Source organism: Lynx rufus, unplaced genomic scaffold (assembly GCF_022079265.1).
Source record: "Lynx rufus isolate CCGP_SWC_20201006 ecotype Redwood Valley unplaced genomic scaffold, mLynRuf1.p SCAF_7, whole genome shotgun sequence".
In the NCBI taxonomy this organism is placed as follows: Eukaryota; Metazoa; Chordata; class Mammalia; order Carnivora; family Felidae; genus Lynx; species Lynx rufus.
The window spans coordinates 43,245,194-43,267,545 of NW_025814889.1; the positions used below are offsets into that span (position 1 = coordinate 43,245,194).

At 40.7% G+C, this 22,352-nt stretch overlaps 1 protein-coding gene across 1 annotated transcript in view; it reads right to left on the reverse strand.

Annotated features, from left to right (window-relative positions):
- LOC124502507 (alpha-2-macroglobulin-like) overlaps positions 1-22,352 on the reverse strand; it is a 45,366-nt gene that overhangs the window by 4,690 nt on the left and 18,324 nt on the right. Inside the window, exons 14-31 of the mRNA XM_047067183.1 lie at positions 21,751-21,893; positions 21,022-21,171; positions 18,677-18,844; positions 17,955-18,063; positions 15,500-15,620; positions 14,596-14,824; positions 13,755-13,875; positions 13,040-13,161; positions 12,657-12,708; positions 8,299-8,382; positions 7,841-8,017; positions 7,230-7,317; positions 5,577-5,733; positions 5,203-5,277; positions 4,360-4,540; positions 2,573-2,796; positions 1,054-1,272; positions 494-621 (exon numbers count right to left, since the gene is read on the reverse strand). Of these exons, the coding sequence (XP_046923139.1) occupies positions 494-621; positions 1,054-1,272; positions 2,573-2,796; positions 4,360-4,540; positions 5,203-5,277; positions 5,577-5,733; positions 7,230-7,317; positions 7,841-8,017; positions 8,299-8,382; positions 12,657-12,708; positions 13,040-13,161; positions 13,755-13,875; positions 14,596-14,824; positions 15,500-15,620; positions 17,955-18,063; positions 18,677-18,844; positions 21,022-21,171; positions 21,751-21,893 (2,548 nt within the window). The remainder of the gene's footprint in view (positions 1-493; positions 622-1,053; positions 1,273-2,572; positions 2,797-4,359; positions 4,541-5,202; positions 5,278-5,576; positions 5,734-7,229; positions 7,318-7,840; positions 8,018-8,298; positions 8,383-12,656; positions 12,709-13,039; positions 13,162-13,754; positions 13,876-14,595; positions 14,825-15,499; positions 15,621-17,954; positions 18,064-18,676; positions 18,845-21,021; positions 21,172-21,750; positions 21,894-22,352) is intronic.

Below are 22,352 nucleotides of genomic sequence, written 5' to 3' on the forward strand. Positions count from 1 at the left end.
AGGGGACCTAACTTTTCAATTATTTTTTTTTTTTTTGGGACCTAACTTTTCAATTATGAGGTTTCACAATCACACATCCTGGAGGCAGGGGAGGCACAACGCATATACCCCATCATGAAGCGATTCTGTATCGGCATGAGGACGCGTTGCTTTTTACAACAAATGTAGTGCAAACATTTATTGCCACCCCACTCAGCTTAATGGGAGTTCCGGTAAGAAGACTGGTTCTTTTTTTTTTTTTAACGTTGATTTATTTTTAGACCGAGAGAGACAGAGGATGAACGGGGGAGGGTCAGAGAGAGGGAGACACAGAATCCGAAACAGGGTCCAGGCTCTGAGCGGTCAGCACAGAGCCCGACGCGGGGCTCGAACTCACGGACCGTGAGATCGTGACCTGAGCCGAAGTCGGCTGCCTAACCGACTGAGCCACCCAGGTGCCCCTAGAAGACTGGTTCTTATACCCAGAATTAGACGACCCAGTCACAGGTCTTACCTGACATTCAGTGAGATCTGGAAGCTGGTGTGGGCTTTGGGTCCATCACAGGTTTGGGGCACAGTGTGTACATCCAAAGCAAACGGGGACTCTTCCTTTTCTGGCACAATATTGTATTTCAAGGATGTCTGTGGAACATCAAAGACAAAAATCTGTGTTCCCTCTGGTCACCAGAACTCCTCCAAGCTTCCTCAACTCGTTCTCTGGGTTGCCCTATCATTTGCTGAGTTAGAAATTTAAAAAAAAAATTTTTTTTAATGTTTTATTTATTTTTGACAGAGAGAGAGAGAGAGAGAGAGAGAGAGAGAGAAAGAGACAGAGCATGAGTGGGGGAGGGGCAGAGAGAGAGGGAGACACAGAATCTGAAGCAGGCTCTGGGCTCGAGCCGTCAGCACAGAGCCCGATGCGAGGCTCGAACTCGTAGACCGTGAGATCATGACCTGAGACGAAGTCGGAAGCTCAACCCCACTGAGCCGCCCAGGCACCCCGCTGAGTTAGGGATTTTTTAGTGAGGACTGTTCCGGTGGGCCCTCTGACCCCATGTGGCCCAAGAGTCTCACCTGGAGGTAGACACATCCTTCTCCTGTCACTGTCATGGTGTATTCTCCAGGCACCTTTGGCAATGAAGTCCGCTGCAGTAACAGGCGGTTGTTGCTGTCCACTTGGAATTTTTCGAAAACCGTCCCTGAGTATTGGATGGTCACCTGTGCAGGCTTCCCAGTTCCGGTGAAAGTGGCTTCCCCATACTTGGACAAGGCATGGAGAGCCACCACTGTGTCCTAGAAAAGACGAGTGAGAGAACCTGTGTAGGCTCAGTGTAACCTTTTGAGGGCCCAAAGGCACGTCGACAAGACGGGCCTTGACGTCCTCTTTCTTGCTTCCCTCGCTACTTAAATAATGGAGTTCTAATTTCCAGATTGATTAGAATCCTTAGATAGATAACAGAACCACGACATCCACATATCTGCCTCGGACTGGGTGCTTTAGAGGCTTCTTTTATTTCTCAGAAAATTGATCTTTTCCTATGGATGAATGTTTGTGGGATATGGGCTGTGGAAAGTATATGTGAATGGGAATCGTTCCTTGGCATTAGCTATTTGTCTAAGATGTCTTACTTTGTAATTGTGGTTATGTCTGCCATCACTCAACCAAAGATCAGTTTGCCTGTCACCCCAAATTAAACTCGGCTCTGTTGCTGAGTTCGGTGCCCTGAGAAAACCCAAGGTCCTTTGCAGCCATGAACAGGGGCATGCTTAATTGTAATTATCTTCTTGATTTATTGGCATTTTTTGGCTCTCCCTTTTCTTTTTTTTTTTTACCACAAGTCTGGATTCCTCCCACCCTTGCATGCCATCTTCTCAATTCTCAAATCTTCTCAGCATTGAACCTGAATGACATTCTTTAAACAATAGATTTAAGAAAGAGTAACTGTTGTCATAAAAGTATTCCGTGTTTTCCCCATTCATATGGAAATATAAGCCTAAATTCTCTGAAGATAACACTTTCTGCTGTGTACCTATTGACGGATTTTTTTTAGATAGTCTTACGATGTTGGCAATAATAAAGCAAGTTCTTCATGCTGGTGGTGAACAAATATTTGTATAGCAAAGGCTGAATAGTGGAAGCATAAAATGTGTCAGCTTCAAAATAAGCCGGTTAAAGGGGACCTTTGAATGCAGAGATTTGCAAGGAGAGCATTTTTGGGTTTTGAGCGGCGCTCCTGAGAACTGTTTGAAACTGTTCAAACTGTTTGAAACTGTTTCCAACTGTTGTTTGAAAGGGACTCTTAGAACTTCCAGAAGATTCCTGAAGGTAGGTTTTTAAAAGCCATTCTGCTGTGGCCATTGCACATAGGGTCTCACTTCTTTAGGGAGGTAGAGTTTTTATTGGCAGGAGGGGACTGTGATGATAACACTTTGACTTTGAGTTTTCTTTATTTCTCGCTCTCCCTGAATACTCATCATATTTTCCTCATTTCGAGTTATCTGCATCCTCATTTTTTCCTCTTGCATGTCTTTATATCTTGTTCAGAGCTTTTGTTCCCTGAAGGTGAAGCAAAAGTTTCTGGCAGACACAGACCTGGGTGGAGGAGAAGCCCCCGTGGGCATTCTGTTGCTTTAGGATCCAGCTCACAATGCCCGCGGCCAAAGTCAGGTCCTCGGAGGTCGGGCTGGGCTGGGCCATGAGGTGAGCGAGGAGCACATAGGATGTCATCTCCACCTCAGCTGAGGGAGCCTGGGGCTGATAAAGATGCCCCGCTGGTGCCTTGGGTTTCTGAGGTCGCTCCCAGTGGACGGAATTGTCTGGAGATGAGAAAAAGAGATTTGTGAGTAACCACATATTCATATCTAATTTAAGCCAGAGCTTAAGTGAAGGGTGCCTTCCAATTATATTCCTTTGGACCTTATCTAGATGCTTTTCCTTCTGCTTTTCCACCTGAACGTGGTTTGTTTCAGCCAGCCTAAGGCGGAAAATGGTGCTGAGTCGTAAGCCCACACCCAACGAAGTTGTCAAACGGTGGCTATGGTTGGGTCGTTGGGGAGAAATTGCAGAGCAAGTTCGCTCCCTGAGTGTGGGGGTTGCTCGTTTCTGATGTTATCCAGACCTTATCTGGGCTTTGTGAAATTTTCTATAAATTTTCCTATTGAGATTTCTTGTGAGGATCGCAGATGACATGAGATAATGGAGTTCGCACTCATTAGGGTGCGAACAGTACCCTAATAACAGTACGAAATAACGGTAATCCTTAAGGTAACCAAAGGCTGACCAGGGTGTGACCTAATGGGAACCGATTTGAACTGCTGTGGGAAGTAAATTACGCTGCGGAGTAAATCGCAATTTGGGAACATCCAGCAAAGGGGAAGATGTGTTTCGCCTACGAATCAGCGATTCACTTCTCGAAGTAGACCCTACAGGAGCTCACACCCACGCACAAGGAGACAGACACATAAGTGAGTATTCACTGCAGCACGGTTTGCAATAGCAACAAATAAGAAACAACACCTATGATGAGAGACTCTTTAATATAAGTTATGAGTTACCTATATTTTGCACTATATTATGCGGCAGCGAAAATAATGAATTAGAGCTATAGGCCCTCAGTAGGGGACTCCTGTTAGCACAATGTGGAACTTAAAAAACAAAAGGCAGACAAACAGACAAGAAAACAAGATGCAGAAATACTCAAAAAGTGTGATACTGTTGATTTAAGGATGAAGAACCCATCAAAATTCTGAATATTGTTTAGGAATATAGGTGGAGTAAAAATAAAGCTATCCATAGAAATGGTAATGACAAATTCAGGGTAATGGTCACCTTTGGGGGTGAGAGGGGCACACAGAATTTTTCCTGCATTGGTAATTTTGTATTTCTTAAGCTGGGAGGGAAGTATAAAGTGGTTTGCTGATTATCCTTTATGCTTTTTGGATATCTGAAAACTTCCCGATACATTTTAAGAATAAACAGTTAATGGCACTGTTGAGGCAGAAAGGTAGAATATATTTTATTGGATAAAATATTACCATTTGCATTTTATTTTCTATTTTTTCGACCTGAGCGGGGGAGGGGGCAGAGTAAATACTATTATTACCCCCATCTTAGTGATGAAGGAACTGAAACATAGACGAGTTAAGCGACTTGCCCAAGGTCACACTGTTAAACTGTTCTGGAGCCAGTCTCCAGAGGCTGAGCTTCTCACGACTACAGCGCACCTGCCTCTTATCTTTTGGTGTGTGACTTGCTTAAGAAGTTCCAGATTTTATGGTGATAGAGACAAAAGAAGAGAGGGGAAAGTGATCACAGGAGGTAGGTGGGGGGGGGGTTTGAGGTACGGTTCTTGATACAGAGAAGGCAGGATGTTTGCTCACCTTCCTTCACAGCTTCCTCATTAAGTAAGTGGAGGATCTCCTTGGTCCTGTCCTGGTTACCTACCAGGGCAAAAGCATAGGCCAACAGTGCCTTGGTGTAGACGTGCTTTTCATGGGGTCCTTCCTTTGCTGAATTCCAGGCTGACTCCAAGCAGAACAGGGCATTGCGCACAACAGTGTGCTGAGGGGGGAAAACAAGGAGGGGACCGAGCTATGTGAACAGGGACACTGGCTTTCCCGGGTAAACGCGGATCATTTTCCAAATGCATGCGTCCATCTGTTCCCGTTCTTTTCCTTCTTCTTTTTTTTTTTTTAACGTTTATTTATTTTGAGAGCACTCAGGAGGGTGAGAGAGGGGCAGAGAGAGAGGGAGACACAGAGAATCCCAAGCAGGCTCCATGCTGTCGGTGCAGAGCCCGACTTGGGGCTCGATGTCGTGAACCGCGAGATCACGACCTGAGCTGAAATCAAGAGTGAGGCGCTTAACCTACTGAGCCACCCAGGCGCCCCCATCTGTTGTCATTTTTATGGAGAAAGAGAATAGTATTTTTTATGTTATTATTACATTCGTAAGGCAGGAGCACAGACCATATTTTTAGAACTTATTTTGTATGTACATATGGCAGGAGTGGGAGGTCTTGGGGAGAAATAGCTTAGGGGGCATCCCTGGGATAGTGTATATCTTTCTTAATGGATGGACCACATTTCCTATTGATCCGAGAAGCATTGGCATGGCATAGAAGGAAAGCTGACACCTGGCTTTTAGTAAGGTGATATTTCTGACAGCAGGACAGCAGTTTGTGTCCAAACTATGCCTCAGCAAGGGAATGAGGTGGTACCTACAGTGGCGGGGAGAGGAATCTCCAGAAGGGCAATGGTGATGTAGGCAGAAAGGGTCACTTCGTCTTCCACTCCACCCTGTAAGTGTGGGGGGGTAGAGAGAGAGATTTGATTAATTGAACTTCTGAGAATGCTCTTAATCAGCTCCTGGGTGTCATGGAATGTATCCTTACTCGTCTGCATCCCCAGGGGGCAAATTAGCACAAGCAACCTACGTTCCATCCCCTCTTTCTTGGCACTATCCGGGATCTATCTATCAATCTATCTATCAATCTATCTATCTATCTATATATTATTTGTCTTTCCTAAGGAATTCCTATATTATCCTTATAGACATCAGAATGGACAGATAAAAGCTAACTCCACGAACACCTCACCTTAATGGCATTGTTGAGCAGAGACCCAGAGCTCCTGAAACAGCCATTGTCCTTCTGCTTTTGGGAGAGCCAGGTGAGGGCTTGGGTGATGTGTGCTTCATCAATGAAGATGTAGGCTCGAGCCTGGGCAAAAGTCTTCAGTACAAAGGCGGTAAGCCTGAGCAGGAGGGAGGCGATGGTGATGTTTATGTTGTGACAATAGTTGTATAACTGTGTCACGGTGACAGGCTTCATCGGACACCATTTACATTGATGTGAGTCACCTGACCGGTATTCACGTGTATTTAGAACTCCCATCTCCTTTAGACTGCTTGATTAATCTGCTAAATCTGGTAATTTCCTTGCTGACTCATTTTCTCTTTGCTACAGCGAGTAACGTTCTAATGTTCTTCTAATGTTACTTATCTTTACTTATTTGAGTAAGGTTTTCCATCTTTCTTCTCTTTAGAGACTTCCTTCTGTAGATGGCAGAATCTTCTACGGAAAATTGTGGTAACTTCTAACTGCTTTACTTTGCCTTAGGGATTTTAAAACAATGTTTCGTGTCACTGGGTCCCCCTCATTTCTTTCTCCCTATGAGTGAATTTATTCTCAGTCAAGATGAGTATGATCTAAAAACCCACCACAAGTGGAAGTTAACGTGGTTTGTCTAAAAGTTATGTGATACGTTCACTGGCCATATTATTTAAAAACTCATGGTTATGGGAGCGATTTTAGAAAAAAAATAGCCATTTAAAAATAGCTATCATATTATTATTGTTATTTTTTTTTAAATTTTAAATGTTTATTGAATTTTTTGAAGGAGAGAGAGACAGAGCGTGAGCGGGGGAGGGGCAGAGAGAGAGAGAGACGGAGACACAGAATCCAAAGCAGGCTCCAGGCTCCCAGCTGTCAGCACAGAGCCTGACGTGGGGCTCGAGCTCATGGACTGTGAGATCATGACTGAGCAGAAGTCGGATGCTTAACTGACTGAGCCATCTGGGCGCCCCAATTTCATTACTATTTTTAACCGATTTTAATTTTAAGTAATCTCTACACCCAACATGGGGCTAACTTAACAACATGAAGTCAACTATTGCATGCTCTACTGATTCAGCCAGCCAGGTGCCCCCCCAAAGGCATCTATTTTATTTTATTATTATTATTTTAAAATTTTACTTTATTTTTATTTTTTAGAAGTTTATTTATTTATTTTGAGAAAGAGAGAGAGAGAGAGCACGCACGAGTCAGGGAGGGACAGAGAGAGAGGCACGGAGACAGAATCCCAAGCTGGCTCTGAGCTGTCAGCGCAGAGCCTGATTCGAGGCTCAGATTCACAAACCATGAGATCATGACCTGAGCCGAAATCAAGAGTCGGGCGCTTAACTGACTGAGCCACACAAGCGCCCCCCCCTCCCCCCCAGAATAGCTATTTTAGAAAGAATATGCTTGGTGTTATTAACAGGATGAATTTTGGGGGCAGATCTAATATCCATGTATTTGGATGTCAACTTTTCTGGTGGTTACCTCGCTAGTCTTGGTATAGGTACTGAGCATAACCAACTACAGGTTTAATAATACATATGTGATAAGGTTACTGTGAATATACTTGTGATAATACATGTAAGAGAGCTGGTATGGAAATAGGAGCTCAAAAAACTGTCTATTCCTTACCAGGTATTGCCCTCATTCCTGCCATATTCCTCCCCAAAGGTGCTATAGGAGCCATCATGGTGCTTATAGGTCAGCTGTCTCTGGTAACCTGGAATAGAAGGTTAATGAAACAGTATGACAGACGGCATGTGTTTTGGCCGGAAAAATTACCAAAATGCCTTGGTCTCTGCTGATAGTTCTTTCTTTTAAAAAAATTTTAAAAAAGCATTTATTTATTTTTGAGAGAGAGAGCACACAAGTGGGAGAGGGGCAGAGAGAGAGAGAGAGAGGGACAGAGGATGCCAGGCGGGCTCTGCACTGACAGCAGAGAGCCTGATGTGGGGCTTGAACCCACGAACTGCGAGATTCTGACCATCTGGCGTCCCTTTGGTGATATTTCTTAAATTTTGCTGTCATATGTTAGAAGGGTCTGAGTTCTAAACATTAATGGGAAGTTGGACCCTGGATAGTTACCGTAAAATTAGCGGTCACAGCATGCGTACCAAAGTAACTATGATACTATGAGAAGCCAACATACCATAGAACCGATAAGTAATTCAAGCCTATTGGGAAATCCAGTGTATTGTTAAAATGACTCTGTGAAGTTTTCACTTACTTGTTTAATCACTCACCGGTATTGAGGTAGCCAATGGCCTTGGACTTCACCTCTGGAGTCAGCTGTTGTGTCTTATTTAGATAATTCAGAACATAGATGTTAGGAGCAAAGAGGACCATATTCTGTTCTCCACAGCCATAGGGCATTTGGAGGAGATTTTGTATATTTTGCATGGCAGAGCCCAAGATGTCTCCTAGGGAATGGGAGAGATGGGACATCATAAGTCTTCTAGATTATAATCTATCCGAATCCTTAAGAAGAAAGGAATAATTTTAGGGAGGTTGAAAAATGAAGATTTGGGGCAAGGGTGAGTTGTCCAGGGACAGGAGTATGATTGGGAGCAATGAACAAGCCCAAAGACAGAGGGAAGACTGAAGTTGAAATTAGAGTTGTTATTTTGAGGGAGTATTTATGGAAAAGAAATACAGTAAAAACTGCCCATATAGTAGAATGATTCACAGGGACGGAGCTCACCCAATACCGAGATGGAGGCTCGGGCAGATTCTTCTACCACGTTCTGTGGCAACTTCAGAGATAATTGTTCAGACACTCCGGTATCTAGAGAAACACACAAGCCATAATGAAAATAATGCTCCTGCAGAGCTCCAAAACACAGAAGCCAGACTATGCCTTATACTTAAACTTCCAAAAAGTTGTCCCTCTTTCAGTATTTCCCTTAAAAAAAAATACATACATATATATATATATGTGTATATATATATATATATATATATATATAATCTTAAATGTGTACAAATGGGATTCTGAGATTTCTAGAAATTCTTCTTCCCCATCCCTCTTTTCCCCCATGTATTTAGAGTGCATTCCAAACAAGGCTACAAATTGACAAGTGCCCATGATGTTGTGACTCCGTCGTGACCATCCCGTGGCTAGCATGAGATGGTTATCACAAGATGATCAGTTTAGCGTCTATTCCTAACCTCCTTACTCGACAGTTGTATGAAAAACCCCCCTAATGTATACATAAGCAAAGGAAAAATCTCTGGGATTTCCAAATTCCGACAACAATGTCCTTACTGCCCTCAAATTTCACAGGAAGATCGTATTTTTATGGGGGCCCAAGACATGGGACTTGGGGGGGGAAGGTGAACAGTATCTGACTCACTGAACATAAAATAATTGCTGCTGCTAGGCATACATTTACTGCCATTTTAGGATTGGTAAATTTCATGACGATGAAAGAGAAATGTAGCATTTATCTTCATGCTGCGTCCCCCTTCCTCATGAAATTAACATTGAAACTGGTCAAAGGGTACACATTTTCAGTTATGCAGGAAGATTACACTGTAGAGATCTATTGTATAGAACAATGCCTGCTATTAACAATACCATACTGAACACTTAAATGCTTATTTGCTAATAGGATAGATCTCATACTAAGTGATCCTATCACACGAAAAATATGCTAATAAGTGAGTGGCAGGAAACTTCTGGAGGTGATGGATAGGTTTATAGTATAGATTGTGGTGACAGTCTTACAGGTGTATATTTATTTCCAAACTCATCAAGTTGTATACATTAATTATGTATGTTGTTAATTACATTTATATACACAGTTGTGTATATAAATTTTAATTTTAGATACACAACTATATATAATATATAATATACAATTATATAATATATAATTTACAATTATATAATATATAATTATATAATATATAATATATAATTATATATATTATATATTATTTATATGTTAAAAAATTTTTTTAACGTTTTTTATGTATTCTTGAGAGAGAGAGATAAAGTGCATGTGCACACTTGCATGCAAGCATGGAGAGGCAGAGAGAGAGAATCCTAAGCAGGCAACATGGGGCTCGAACTCATGAAGCCTGAGATCATGACCTGACCCGATATCGAGTTGGATGCTGGGGCGCCTGGGTGGCTCAGTCGGTTGAGCGGCCGACTTCAGCTCAGGTCACCGTCTCGCGGTCCGTGGGTTCGAGCTGTCAGCACGGAGCCTGGAGCCTGTTTTGGATTCTGTGTCTCCCTCTCTCTGACCCTCCCCCGTTCATGCTCTGTCTCTCTCTGTCTCAAAAATAAATAAACGTTAAAAAAAAAAAAAAAAGAGTTGGATGCTTAACCACCTGAGCCACCCAGGGGCCCTGTATTATTTGTATGTTAAAAAAAAAAACAAAAACTCTCTTACCTTCCCCCCAAGAAACTTTTGTAAGAAAACAGATACCAGAGAGGAGCCTGAGTGGATTCTCTCTCTCTCTCTGCCCCTTCCCCTCTCTCTCAAAATAATTAAATAAACGTTAAAAAAAAACAACAGATGCCATAAAAAAGGTAAAAGACAAATTACCAAGCCAAAAAAAAAAAAAAGCAACTTATTCAATAGGTAAAGAATCAGTGAGATACAGATGAATCAGAAAAAAAAAAAAAAAAAAATCACTGCGACCTGAAAGGTCACAGGATATGAAGGCATTCATAAATGTGTAAAAATGAGCTCATCATCACTTGTGATTGTAGAGATTTAGATTAAAACATTATATTTTTTGGGGGCGCCTGGGTGGCTCAGTCGGTTGGGCGACCGACTTCGGCTCAGGTCATGATCTCGAGGTCTGTGAGTTCGAGCCCCGCATCGGGCTCTGTGCTGACAGCTTGGAGCCTGTTTCGGATTCTGTGTCTCCCTCTCTCTCTGACCCTCCCCCGTGCATGCTCTGTCTCTCTACGTCTCAAAAATAAATAAACGTCAAATAAAACATTATATTTTTTCATCTAAAATTTTCACCAAAATTGAAAACTTTCATGGTAAAAGATGCTGGTGATCACGGAGGGAAATATAAACTTGGTGAGAATATTAACATTTAGGTATTAGCAAAAGGGTTTTTAAAGTTCTATTAAAACTGGAGAAGATACATATCACTTCTTAATTAGGAATTTCACATTTTACAAATAAATATACTTGCATCTGGGGGCGCCTGGGTGGCTCAGTTGGTGAAGCGTCTGACTCAGAGCCTGCCTGGAATTCTCTGTCTCCCTCTCTCTCTCTCTCTCTGTCCCTAACCCGCTCGCTCTCTATGTCTCTTTCAAAATAAATAAACACTTAGAAAAATACTTGCGGGGCACCTGGGTGGCTCAGTCAGTTAAGTGTCCGACTTGGGCTGAGGCCACGATCTCATAGTTCGTGAGTTCAAGCCCGCATCAGGCTCTGTGCTGACAGCTCAGAGCCTGGACCCTGCCTCTGCTTCTGTGTCTCCCTCTCTCTGTCTGCTCCTTCCCAGCTCATGCTCTGTCTCTCTCTCTCTTTCTCAAAAATAAATAAACATTAAAAAAATTAAAAAAAAAAACCTTGCATCTATACATAAGGAGGTATTTATTTATTTATATTTATTCATCTGGCAAATAGTTAAGAAAATGAGGAATAGCTAAAATACCCATCAGAACTGTGATACATCGATAGTATGGAATTTTACTAAAATTACATCAAAGGGAATTACCTTTTAGGAATGGGACTAAAAGGGATTCCTTAGTTCTATAATTTAACATGGTTAGATTTTTAAGCTAGATTGCTGAGTAAGAAGTCATGAAATGTTACTTATACAAGTTACAGGATGAAACTTAATACCATTTACATAAATCACATATACAAATAAATTCATCTATGCATATTATTTTTAAACATATATGGATGATAATTAAAGTATTAAAAATATTGCCTTTAATATGAAGTTGTGTTTTCTAAAGGAGAATGTATTTTTGTATAACACAGACAATAAAAATTAATTAAGAAATTTTTTTTGCTGTTTATTTTGGGGAGAGAGACAGAGTGTGAGTGGGGGAGGGGCAGAGAGCGAGGGAGACACAGAATCTGAGGCCGGCTCCAGGCTCTGAGCTGTCGGCACAGAGCCCAACATGGGGCTCGAACCCATGAACCATGAGATCATGACCTGAGCCAAAGTCAGATGCTTAACTGACTGAGCCACCCAGGTGCCCCCAATAAAAATTAATTTTAATAAAACAGCTTGATGATCAGCTTTAGACACATAAGAAATAAATCAAAGTAAAGAACTCAGGAATGGAAGGCAAGCCATGATAAAAGGATTTGGTGGTAAATTCACTTAAATGTAGAAATAAGGCTACATAACCAGGCAATTACGTTTTTAGAACACATTTTATATATTTGAAGTCTTGACAGTATAATAAACACAGTAAACAAAAATTAATAGGTAGTCAGAGAAAGTCAAGAAACACATGTATGGTGTTGACTCCATGTTGTTTGAGGTGAGAACACATTGTGTCGATAAATTTCTTAGTGTACTAAATTTCTGTGTTTTTGTTTATACTAGAAAATTCTTCACCGAGATAAAGTCATATCTTCTATTGTGAGTTTCTGTAGTGTCTTCTCAAATGGGTTGATGGTTCTCTGGGTCTTACTTACCTTGTAGGGAAGCGTAGGAATAATATATAATGTCATATACATATATATATCATATATATATGTTATATATAAATATATATCATATATATAATATATATTATATGATATAATATCATATATAATATACATTATATAATATATAATATATATTATATATAATATATGATATATATCTATATAATATATATCATATATATTATATATATGTTATATATAAATATATATAATCTATATGATATATAATATGATATAATATCATATAATATATGATATCATATCTATATAATATATATCATATATGTATATATATGATATATATATAACCTGTCTCCTGGACTTTATAATAATATACAAAATTCTTCGAACTTTAAATGTTACACAAACTTTGGTCAATGCTATCTTAATTATGATGAGTGACTCTTACCTGGTGGACAGAGCAGGGAGTTGAATGTTGCTTCCTTCTCTAGTCCTTCAGGCTTTAGGTGGAAAGAAAGAAAAGGTAGAGGTAAGAATGGACATGTACGTTGGTAGTAGAACTGACTTCCAAATGTATTACATAAACAAATTCTGTAAGTATAAGCAATATGAAGGAGACAGGTTGATAGATGAGGAGGAAGTGAGGGAAAAATGATATAAATATTGAGACAGAGAGAGAGAGATGGAGAAAGAGAAGAGGAGAGAATATTGTGAACTCTTCTGTGATTATGTATTATTTAACCCTTCTTAACTAAAACTTGGAATCTCAACTGGATTCACCATTGTTTTTATTGACTCATTGTGACCTATCAAATGGATTGGCTTACTTACTTCAACCAGCAGAGACTTGATGATTGTGTCTTTCTTTCCATATTCAGGGACCACAGTCACCTCGGTCCCACATGGCTCTTGAGACTCCAGTGCCTCTGCGCTCACGGTGAAGTTCACACTTCCTAAAAAAGGGGCAGTACAGATGAGCACCATCGCCTTCTTTCTCCATGCCTCCAAACCTCAAGCTTCATAAGTGTTCAATGTTTTGTAACCTCTTTTTGTTTTTTATTTATTTATTTATTTATTTATTTATTTATTTTTTAAATGTTTTATTTATTTTTGAGACAGAGAGAGACAGGGCATGAGCAGGGGAGGGGCAGAGAGAGAGGGAGACACAGAATCTGAAGCAGGCTCCAGGCTCTGAGCCGTCAGCACAGAGCCCGACATGGGGCTCGAACTCACAAACCGCGAGATCATGACCTGAGCCGAAGTTGGACGCTTAACCGACTGAGCCACCCAGGCGCCCCAACCTCTTTTAGTTTTATAACCACACAGGAGCAGGAATGGAAACACAGAGGCTAATGATACTGAGAATCCAAGGCGGAGGTGGAAGTAAAGGAAGTGGGGACAGCCTTCTAGAGTAAAAGACACAGGCGAAAATCCTACCATTGGAGGGGGTGTGATTTTGCCTGAGGGAAAGAACATTAGACGTAAGGATCCTGCTGACATATACAATCCTTGAGTAGAGAATTGTCTCTAGGAGAGTGTCCCTCACCTAATGCCTTTGGTGTTACTGCCCAGGACAAAGTTTGCCGGCCATTCCCACAGATGCAGTGAGACTCTTGTTTCTTCTCCTGGACTAGGAATGCAGGAGATTCGTCTAGCTGCACATTAACCTGAAACCACACGTAAATCCAAGAGACAGATCAGAAGGAGAAGGAGACCAAAAGCATAATGGTTTGAAATAAAGCGTGTTGGGGATTGGTTTAGGTTGCCTAATAGTAGAGATGATCTAAGTGCAGACCAACTACCTTTCCATGATCTGACATGGAAACCTTAGTATTTTTCAATAATCTGCTCATTCATGGGGTGGGACAGGAGGTGCAAAAGTCATGATGGCATGTTGCCTGTGGAAACTCTACCTCTCTGGCCTGGGATCTTGACCATTCCTTCAGCTCTCCCAGCAGAGTGTTACAAGATTTATAAATGCTTGTGGTTTCAGGGGAGGTCAGATGCTCACAAATAACTTTCAAAGTGAGGTTTGATACGTCTATTGGTCTATGATGCTATGTGAAAATTAAATACGTGGAAGGTAGAAGTCGAAACCTTAAGGGATCTAAGACGTGAGAATGAAGCGTACTGATTTTTGTCCACCTTGTCAGAAATCTTCATACTGCACAAGCTTCCTAAACTTATGGGGTTGTGGTAAGGCTCAGAAGCTTGTTTTAAGTTGCACGTGTTTGGAAATACCAGCAACCATGGCGTCTATAACATATGAATATCTCTGAGAGGATTCCTCTTCTGGTGAGCTCATCTGGCACAGTATTTCAAAGAGTGCAGTTTTCAATTTATTGGACTGTCACCTTGTGTTCAATTGAGGAAAGAGAGGTCCTTACCCGGATGCAATTGGAAAGGTAGTTTAGGACAGTGGCCTTGAGAGTGAAGGTCTCTCCGCGGATCACAGAGTAGGGCATTGTGAGCTCCACAAAGAAGGGCTGGAAGGCGCGGAGGGAGGCGGGAAGAGAGAGACCAAGCCCAGTGTCATTGGACAGACAGAGGGCCCCTGCCTTCCATTCCGTGATGGTGTCAGGGACTGTTACTCCCACTTCAGCCACACCTGATGCGCTGGGGAGGATAGAAATGTGAAGAACAGAAAGTAAACTGTGAAATAAATTCTTTCTAGGAAGAGAACTCCTATAAATAATTCTATTGTCGTGACCTGAATGCACTCAGTAGAAATATCAATAAAGGAGAGGATAATCAAGGCTTGAAATGGGAAAATATTAGAAGTCCTTTCCTTCCAATTCTGTTTGCAATTCTAGTCTATATCAGAATCTTCTCTAGACATATAACTATAGCATTGTCTATTATAGACAATGTTGTTACAAATTGAATCTGTAATTTGAGATTGCTCTTAAATTTTACTCTTGAAAATACTGTTCCAATGAAGGCAGGCTTACAGTTTTTAATTCTACTACGACTGCGTCTCGTTGGTCTGACTGATTCTGTGCTTAACCCAAGACTGTTGGCCGGTGAAAGATCTCTTATAGGTGTTAGTCTACGCAGTACCTGGTCCTTATTCCCATTTTCTGGAAGTCTTAGAATTAAATATGTGCAAAATTTCTCAGCTCTGATATAATTAGAAGAGTGAGACTTCATAGCAGAAGTACTTATGTTCAGCCTCTCCTGAAAATAACAACATGTCTGAAAGAAATACTTGGATATTGAAAAATTAGCCAAATCCGGAAAATCGTGAGGAGTCTATATTCTTACCTTTTATATATAAAGAAAGTTACTTACTCTACGGCCACCAAGTCCCAGATCCACGTCTCAGGGAAATACTTTCTCACAGTCTCGGTGAACGCCTCTGAAACATGTGCCATTTCTGTAATTTCCTGGCCTCTTTGCAATTGAGATACGGCTATGGTGGGCGAGGGAGGAGACAGAAATAACAAATACAAAGATTAAGCTTATGAGAGCTTGTAATACATGTTACAAAAGAAATAAACAGGCTGATGGAACAGACAGGAACCAGGAGAGGATGCTTTGGTGTTAAGGGAATACTTCTTTGAGGAAGTGATATGTAAGCCGAATTCTAGAGCTTAAGTTTGGACTAGAATAAGTCCAAAGTGGACTAGAATAAGTCCAAAGTGAGTGGGGGTAAGAGAATCACAAATACAGGACATGGATATTTAGAGGCAGAAAGAGCCTTGGATTGCTCTTTCTTGGATTGCTTGAAAAGAGAGTTTTGTAACGTGGATTGGAAGAAGGGCAGGAGTCAGTTTCCATTTGGTATGTTCCTCTGTGGGGTCAAAGAACCATTGTCCCCAAACATTATGACAGTGGTTCTGAGAAAGTTTATAGGAGTGAAGGATCGAGGATAAAAACGTTTTTAGGGCGTGAGGGTGGCTCAGTCAGTTAAGCGTCTGACTTCGGCTCAGGTCGTGATCTCGCGGTCTGTGAGTTCGAGCCCCGCATCGGGCTCTGGGCTGACAGCTCAGAGCCTGGAGCCTGCTTTGGATTCTGTGTCTCCCTCTTTCTCTGCCCCTTCCCCGCTCGTGTTCTGTCTGTCTCTCTCTCTAAAAAATAAAAATAAACATTAAAAACGAGTTCTTTCTTTCCACATGTGTCAGAAGGTCAGTGGGGTTCTCTTGCCTGTTTACTTTCTGTTAATGGTGTGCTGGTAAATATTTAACAACCAGTTCTCTGAAAAAAAATTTGTGCCTGTACATAAGTTTGCTATAAATTCCACTTTTTAAAAAACATTTATTTTATTATTTTTTAAGTGTTTACTTTTGAGAGAGAGAGAGAGAGAGAGAGAGGAGGGGGAGGGGCAGAGAGAGAGGTAGACAGAATCTGAAGCAGGCTCCAGGCTCTGAGCTGTCAGCACAGAGACGACGTGGGGCTTGAACCCATGAACCATGAAATCATGAACCATGAATCATGAAATCATGAAATCATGAACCATGAATCATGAAATCATGGCGCCACCCAGGCGCCCCTACTATAAATTCTACTTTAAAGGATTATAGACTTTAGCTTATAAATAATAAAAAATATATAATAATATTTATTTAAATTCCATATAACTAATGAATTTTCATTGAGTATTTTCCTTGATTTTTTGACAAACTCTTTATATTCCACCATGATTTGACAATATCAAACTATAAATAAATGGTTACTTAGTGTCTGATTCACCAGTAAAGTAGCCCATATCACTGACAAACAAATGTGATTTCAACATGAATACTGACCGATATTTTGGGGAAGTTAGAGCTTCCTTACCTAACTGGTGCGAATGTAGTCCCAACTTGTGAACATTTCTGTTTCTATTTATGCTGATTCTGTGACTAGAAATTATATCTTTCCTTCCAACCTCACACATCTCCATTTACTAGAGGTGGATTCTTCCTCTTCTTCTTCTTCTTCTTCTTCTTCTTCTTCTTCTTCTTCTTCTTTTTAAAGTTTATCTTATTTATTTTGAGAGAGAAAGAGCAAGTAGGGGAGAGGCAGAGAGGAAGGGAGAGAATCCCAAGTAGGCTCCATGCTGTCAGCACAGAGCCCGAAGCAGAGCTTGATCCCATGAACTGTGAGATCCTGACCTGAGCCCAAATCAAGAGTGGGATGCTCACGGCGCCTGAGTGGCTCAGTCGGTTGAGCGTCCGACTTTGGCTCAGGTCATGATCTTGCGGTTCGTGGGTTTGAGCCCCATCGGGCTCTGTGCTGATGGTATAGAGCCTGGAGCCTGCTTCGGATTCTGTGTCTCCCCTTCTCTCTCTGCCCCTCCCCCGCTCATGCTCTCTCTCTCTCTCTCTCTCCTTCAAAAATAAATAAATTAAAAAAACATGAAAAAAAAGAGTGACGCTCAATTGACTGAACCACCCAGGCACCCCTAGAAGTGGATTCTTCATGAATGAGTTTCCTGATTGCTCAATCAGAATTAATCCTTTCTTTTATTCTGTATATCTGTACCTCTGTCTCTCTCTCTCTTTAAATGGGAGTATAGTTGACATACAGTTCCTGTACCTCTCTTATGAAACTTCTTACAGTCTGCCTTGTATCCTCGCCAGCATTGCATATGTGGGGGCTCGACACAATCAGAATGTTTGGGTTTGTATTGCTATGTGATCTTGAGCAAGAACCTTAATATATCTGAATCACAAGTTCTTTTTTATTCATTTTATCACATTTTATATTTTTAAAACATCTTTTGTTTGATTCAGTATATTAGCTTTTATTTTTATTTTTTTACCTGGAGAAGCAAATAGTCTTCGAGATGACTGCATTGCATAGGGTTCAGGTGGTGAGCATACTTTGGGTTTATGAATCCTTGTGTTGGTGAATACCTTTAAGCCCATATCCTATGAAGGAAATTATCACCGAATTAGTACATAAATATGAAATATATAGGCACATACTTCATTGAATTTCACAAACATTCCAATTAGCTTAATACTAAACTTTTTTTTTTTATTTAAGTGGAGCCCAACTTCAAGCAGGGCCTGAACTCATGACCCTTAGATCAAGACCTGAGCTGAGACCGAGTCAGATGCTTAACCGACTGAGCCACCTAAGTGCCCCAATATTGAACTTTTAATGCTCACATCTGTAGAAAGGACATTGGTATACTCACGGAAGTAATTTTATTCTGTTGGTAAAACTCTTTTAACAGAAATATTTTATATATGTGACATTTATAAATAACACAAGGCAATGAATTTCGGGAAAAATTAAAAAAAAAAAAAACTTGATTACTAGTCCAAAAAGTTCTAGCTCTGGCCCTTTGCTATGATCAGATCTGCCACTATTCATAATCTTGGAGAAGTCACTTGACCTCTCTGTGTCCCGTTACCCTCAACTGTGATATGAAGGTATTAAAACAAATATGTATTTTTTGCATATATAATATTCCATGAATCTTTAGAATTCAAAATCTTCAAAACATCTTTAGAATCTAAAATACAAGGAATTTACCTGTAGGAAGCTATACATATCTTTTTCATTTGTGTTTGATACAGGCGAATACATGATTCCATTGATAAAGACATTACGGCTATTGACACAGTCTTCATCATCTTCCTCCTGTTGATTCAAACTCGCAGGGAAACCAGTGAGGTCCTTCACTGGTAGCAGGTTATAAACCTGTATGAATGCAAAGGACAAAAGGACAAACTTATTTGTGGCTTATTCTTCTTACATGCAAAGAGAAAAGAAAAGCATAATTACCGTCAGTCTTGTTTGAGTGCCACTGTTGCTTAAATAATTTACAGAGATGAAGCTGTTTTAAGAATTTTAGGGAAAAACACCCCCAAACATCCCCATCGAAGTACGCAAGGATCACGATAGCTCGTTACACAGTTCAGAGGCAAACACTAGACTCCATACTAGAATGGAATAAAACTTTATTGGGATAAATCTATGCCTGCTACATTTGGGACATGGTATAAAACATCACCTGATAGAAGGAAATGATAGTTATGTCTCTCCTTGTGGTTAGCAACTGACTCAGTGTATAACAACGTTAACGAACACATGTTCTGAACGGGCACATGAATAAGTAAATATCCTCTATATAGGATAGGATAATATTTTCTTAGGCATATTCTCCATCTCCCCCCCTCGGGGAGCATATTATATGTTCTCGTCTATCTCATCTATGGAAGCAGAAGTTCCATGAGAGCATGGCTTCTTGTTGTTCAAGGAGTTCACTAATAGATCCCCGCATTCCAACAAACAGTAGGTACACCTACAACACAGCAGGTACTAAATAAATACCTATTGAATGAATGGTTTATGTTACTGGGAACAAAGTGTTTCATTAGTAAAATACTATCAAGGCTTGAGAGGACTGGACTAGTGTTCTAACCCAGGTCTACTCCTAAATACCTGAAAGCTTCTACTTTTTTATTGAAAATTAATAGGATATTCTGCCTTATCTATCCACCAGTGTTGCTATAATTTAAAAAGATCCTGAGATGGGGCGCCTAGGTGGCTCTTCAGTTAAGCGACTGACTGTTGATTTTGGCTCAGGTCACGGTCTCATGGTTTGTGGGATTGAGCCCCATGTCTGGCTCGGTGCTAACAGCATGGAGACTACTTGGGATTCTCTCTCCCTGTCTCTCTGCCCCTTCCCCCCTTAAAGTAAATTAAAAAAAATAAAAAAAAAAATAAAAGGACCCCAAGAAGGATGAAATTATTCTATAAACATAAAACATTGTATTTTTCCATATATGCCCTTGCTCCCTCTACTGAAATGTACTCAATACTTCCTTTAGAAGAATTCTAATATTTTCAATTAAATTCCATTTGGAAGGACTAAAAAACTAAAAATCGTTTCTTATAACTTTTTTTTTTAGGGAGTAAAAAATATAAATTTCTCTTTGTAAAATTTTGACAGTAAAAAAGAAACTTCCGGAAGAGGTTATTTCAATTGGCTTCATATTGAAAATTTGAAGACACAAGCAAATGACTATTAGCAAGTGTTGACTTGTTTCTCATTGTTCTACTCCAGCATACACTTGTGCTATTTCTTCCATTGACATTTTAAAGGATTTAATTTATTAATGTCATTTATCATATAGTAATTCATTTCTCCAAAAACATTTTTTTTTAAGTTTATATATTCTGAGAGAGAGAAAGCACACATGGGGAAGGAGCAGAGAGAGAGAGAGAGAGAGACAAGAAACCAAGAATCCCAAGCAGGCTCCACACTGGCGTTGCGGGGCTCGAACTCATGAGTGGTGAGACCATGGCCTGAGCTGAAGTCAGATGCTTAACCAACTGAGGCACCCAGGTGCCTCCATTTTTCCAAATCTTTATTCATCAGAGACAATGTATATCTTCCTTCAGAAATTGTGTTCATCTTGGAACCTACAGTGTTTGATATAATTCTTAACAAAAACAGAAATTTGATATTTCATATCAGTTGTCGTGCATCTAAATGTACCACTTTTGTTAGGCTTTTTCAAACATTACAACTAGTTTGAAAATACCTATTACCAGTTTAGAGAGCTCCAGGATTTCAGGGGCTTTGAATGGTGCATGATTTTATTGACATACATATATATAAACAAACACACATGTACATATGCGTGTTTATGTTTGTATACGTATATAAACTTAGGTAAACAAATACATATCTATGTGTTGAAATGTAATATATTTCTCACCCAAAAGAGTGCCCATGAAAGAGATCAAAGCTACTAACTCCTAAGTAAATAGAATTTTGATAGATTCTATCTTACTCAGATAGGCCTTTCTCCTCGCCCTGAGCCCCTCACACGGCCCTTCCTGACCCCCCAGGGCTGCCGGGAACTCACCGAGGCCGCGGACAGCTCAGCCTCGGGCCTCATGAGCAGCACACTTTGGTCCACGGCACGGAGGGCGCAGAGGGACTGAGGAGAAGCTGAGACTCGCAGGTGGACGTGTGAGGCCGGGAGACTTTGTGCTGGACGGAAGCTCAAGTCCACCTATGAAATTGGGGAGAATGGTCAGAAAAACAAATGTCCTGATTTAATTGATCGTTCACAAGCATTTCCTGAGTGTTCCATACATTCAGGACGTACTCACTTTATTTGACTTGGCGGTGGTCGGCACCATGGGAGTCTTGAGGCTTTTTGTCCCCTACGCTTCACTCTGACTCCCAAGAATCAGTTGAACCATTGTAATGACATCTAATTCTCATAAATGATTAAATTTAAGATTCCATTTTTTACCTTTGTTACACGGTAAGGTGTTTGTTAAGTGTGGGTGAGTGCACATGGTTCTAGATGCTCTCGTATTTTTCTTTTGGCTCCCTAGTAATCTTAAAAACTCGTGTTTCCAACGTTTCATCATAGACGGGAGCAAGATACTCTGAACTGTATCATATAGTAAGCGACAGTGCACGAGAATTTTAAACTAGGAGGCAAGTGGCATGGATTCCTCATGCGTCTCTGCCATTCCCTTGCTGAAAATCTCTGGAGGGTTCATTTTAACCCCTTTGGCCCCAGTGGTTCACATGCAGAAAATAATTGATAATAATAGCAACTGAAAAAAAAAAAACCCACCTTGTTGGACAGACAGTTTTCAATCTTATATTTTGCAGAATCCCCAACCACTTCCCCGTCAGGTAAAATGGTGTAGATGAGCAATCGGGCGATGGGAGCAATGTCTGTGTCCACAGGGACTGACACCGAAAAGTGGCCTTTCACTGGAGCGCAGAAAGAATGAGGAATTGTGAGTATGGGTTAGACGTCTCCCCAGGGCTGAAATGAAAGTTTTCTGTCCCACGAAGCCAGGTCTTAGGAGCCTGGTCTGGTTAACGGCTGTTTCTATTGGTTGGTATAATGGGTAGCAACCAGCAGACCTAGTAGGCTTAGTAGTAAACATAGAATGTTTACCTCTAAGAATTCTGTACCTCTGAGAACTCTAGCTTTAGGAAAAACCTTATCAAAGTGCTCTCTTCTCTTATCATACAATGGTTCCAGGCTAATTTTCAGCTTTAGCTCGTCTACACAAAGTTCTGATTTTATCTGAGGGCATGGAGACATCCACCCCAAACCCTGATCTAGACTTCACACTAGAGAAGGGAGATAGAACCAGAAGTTACGAAGAAGCATCAAAAGAGTGGTTCACTGATAAGTTTTGTTGTAAGTGGTCCCTGAGACTT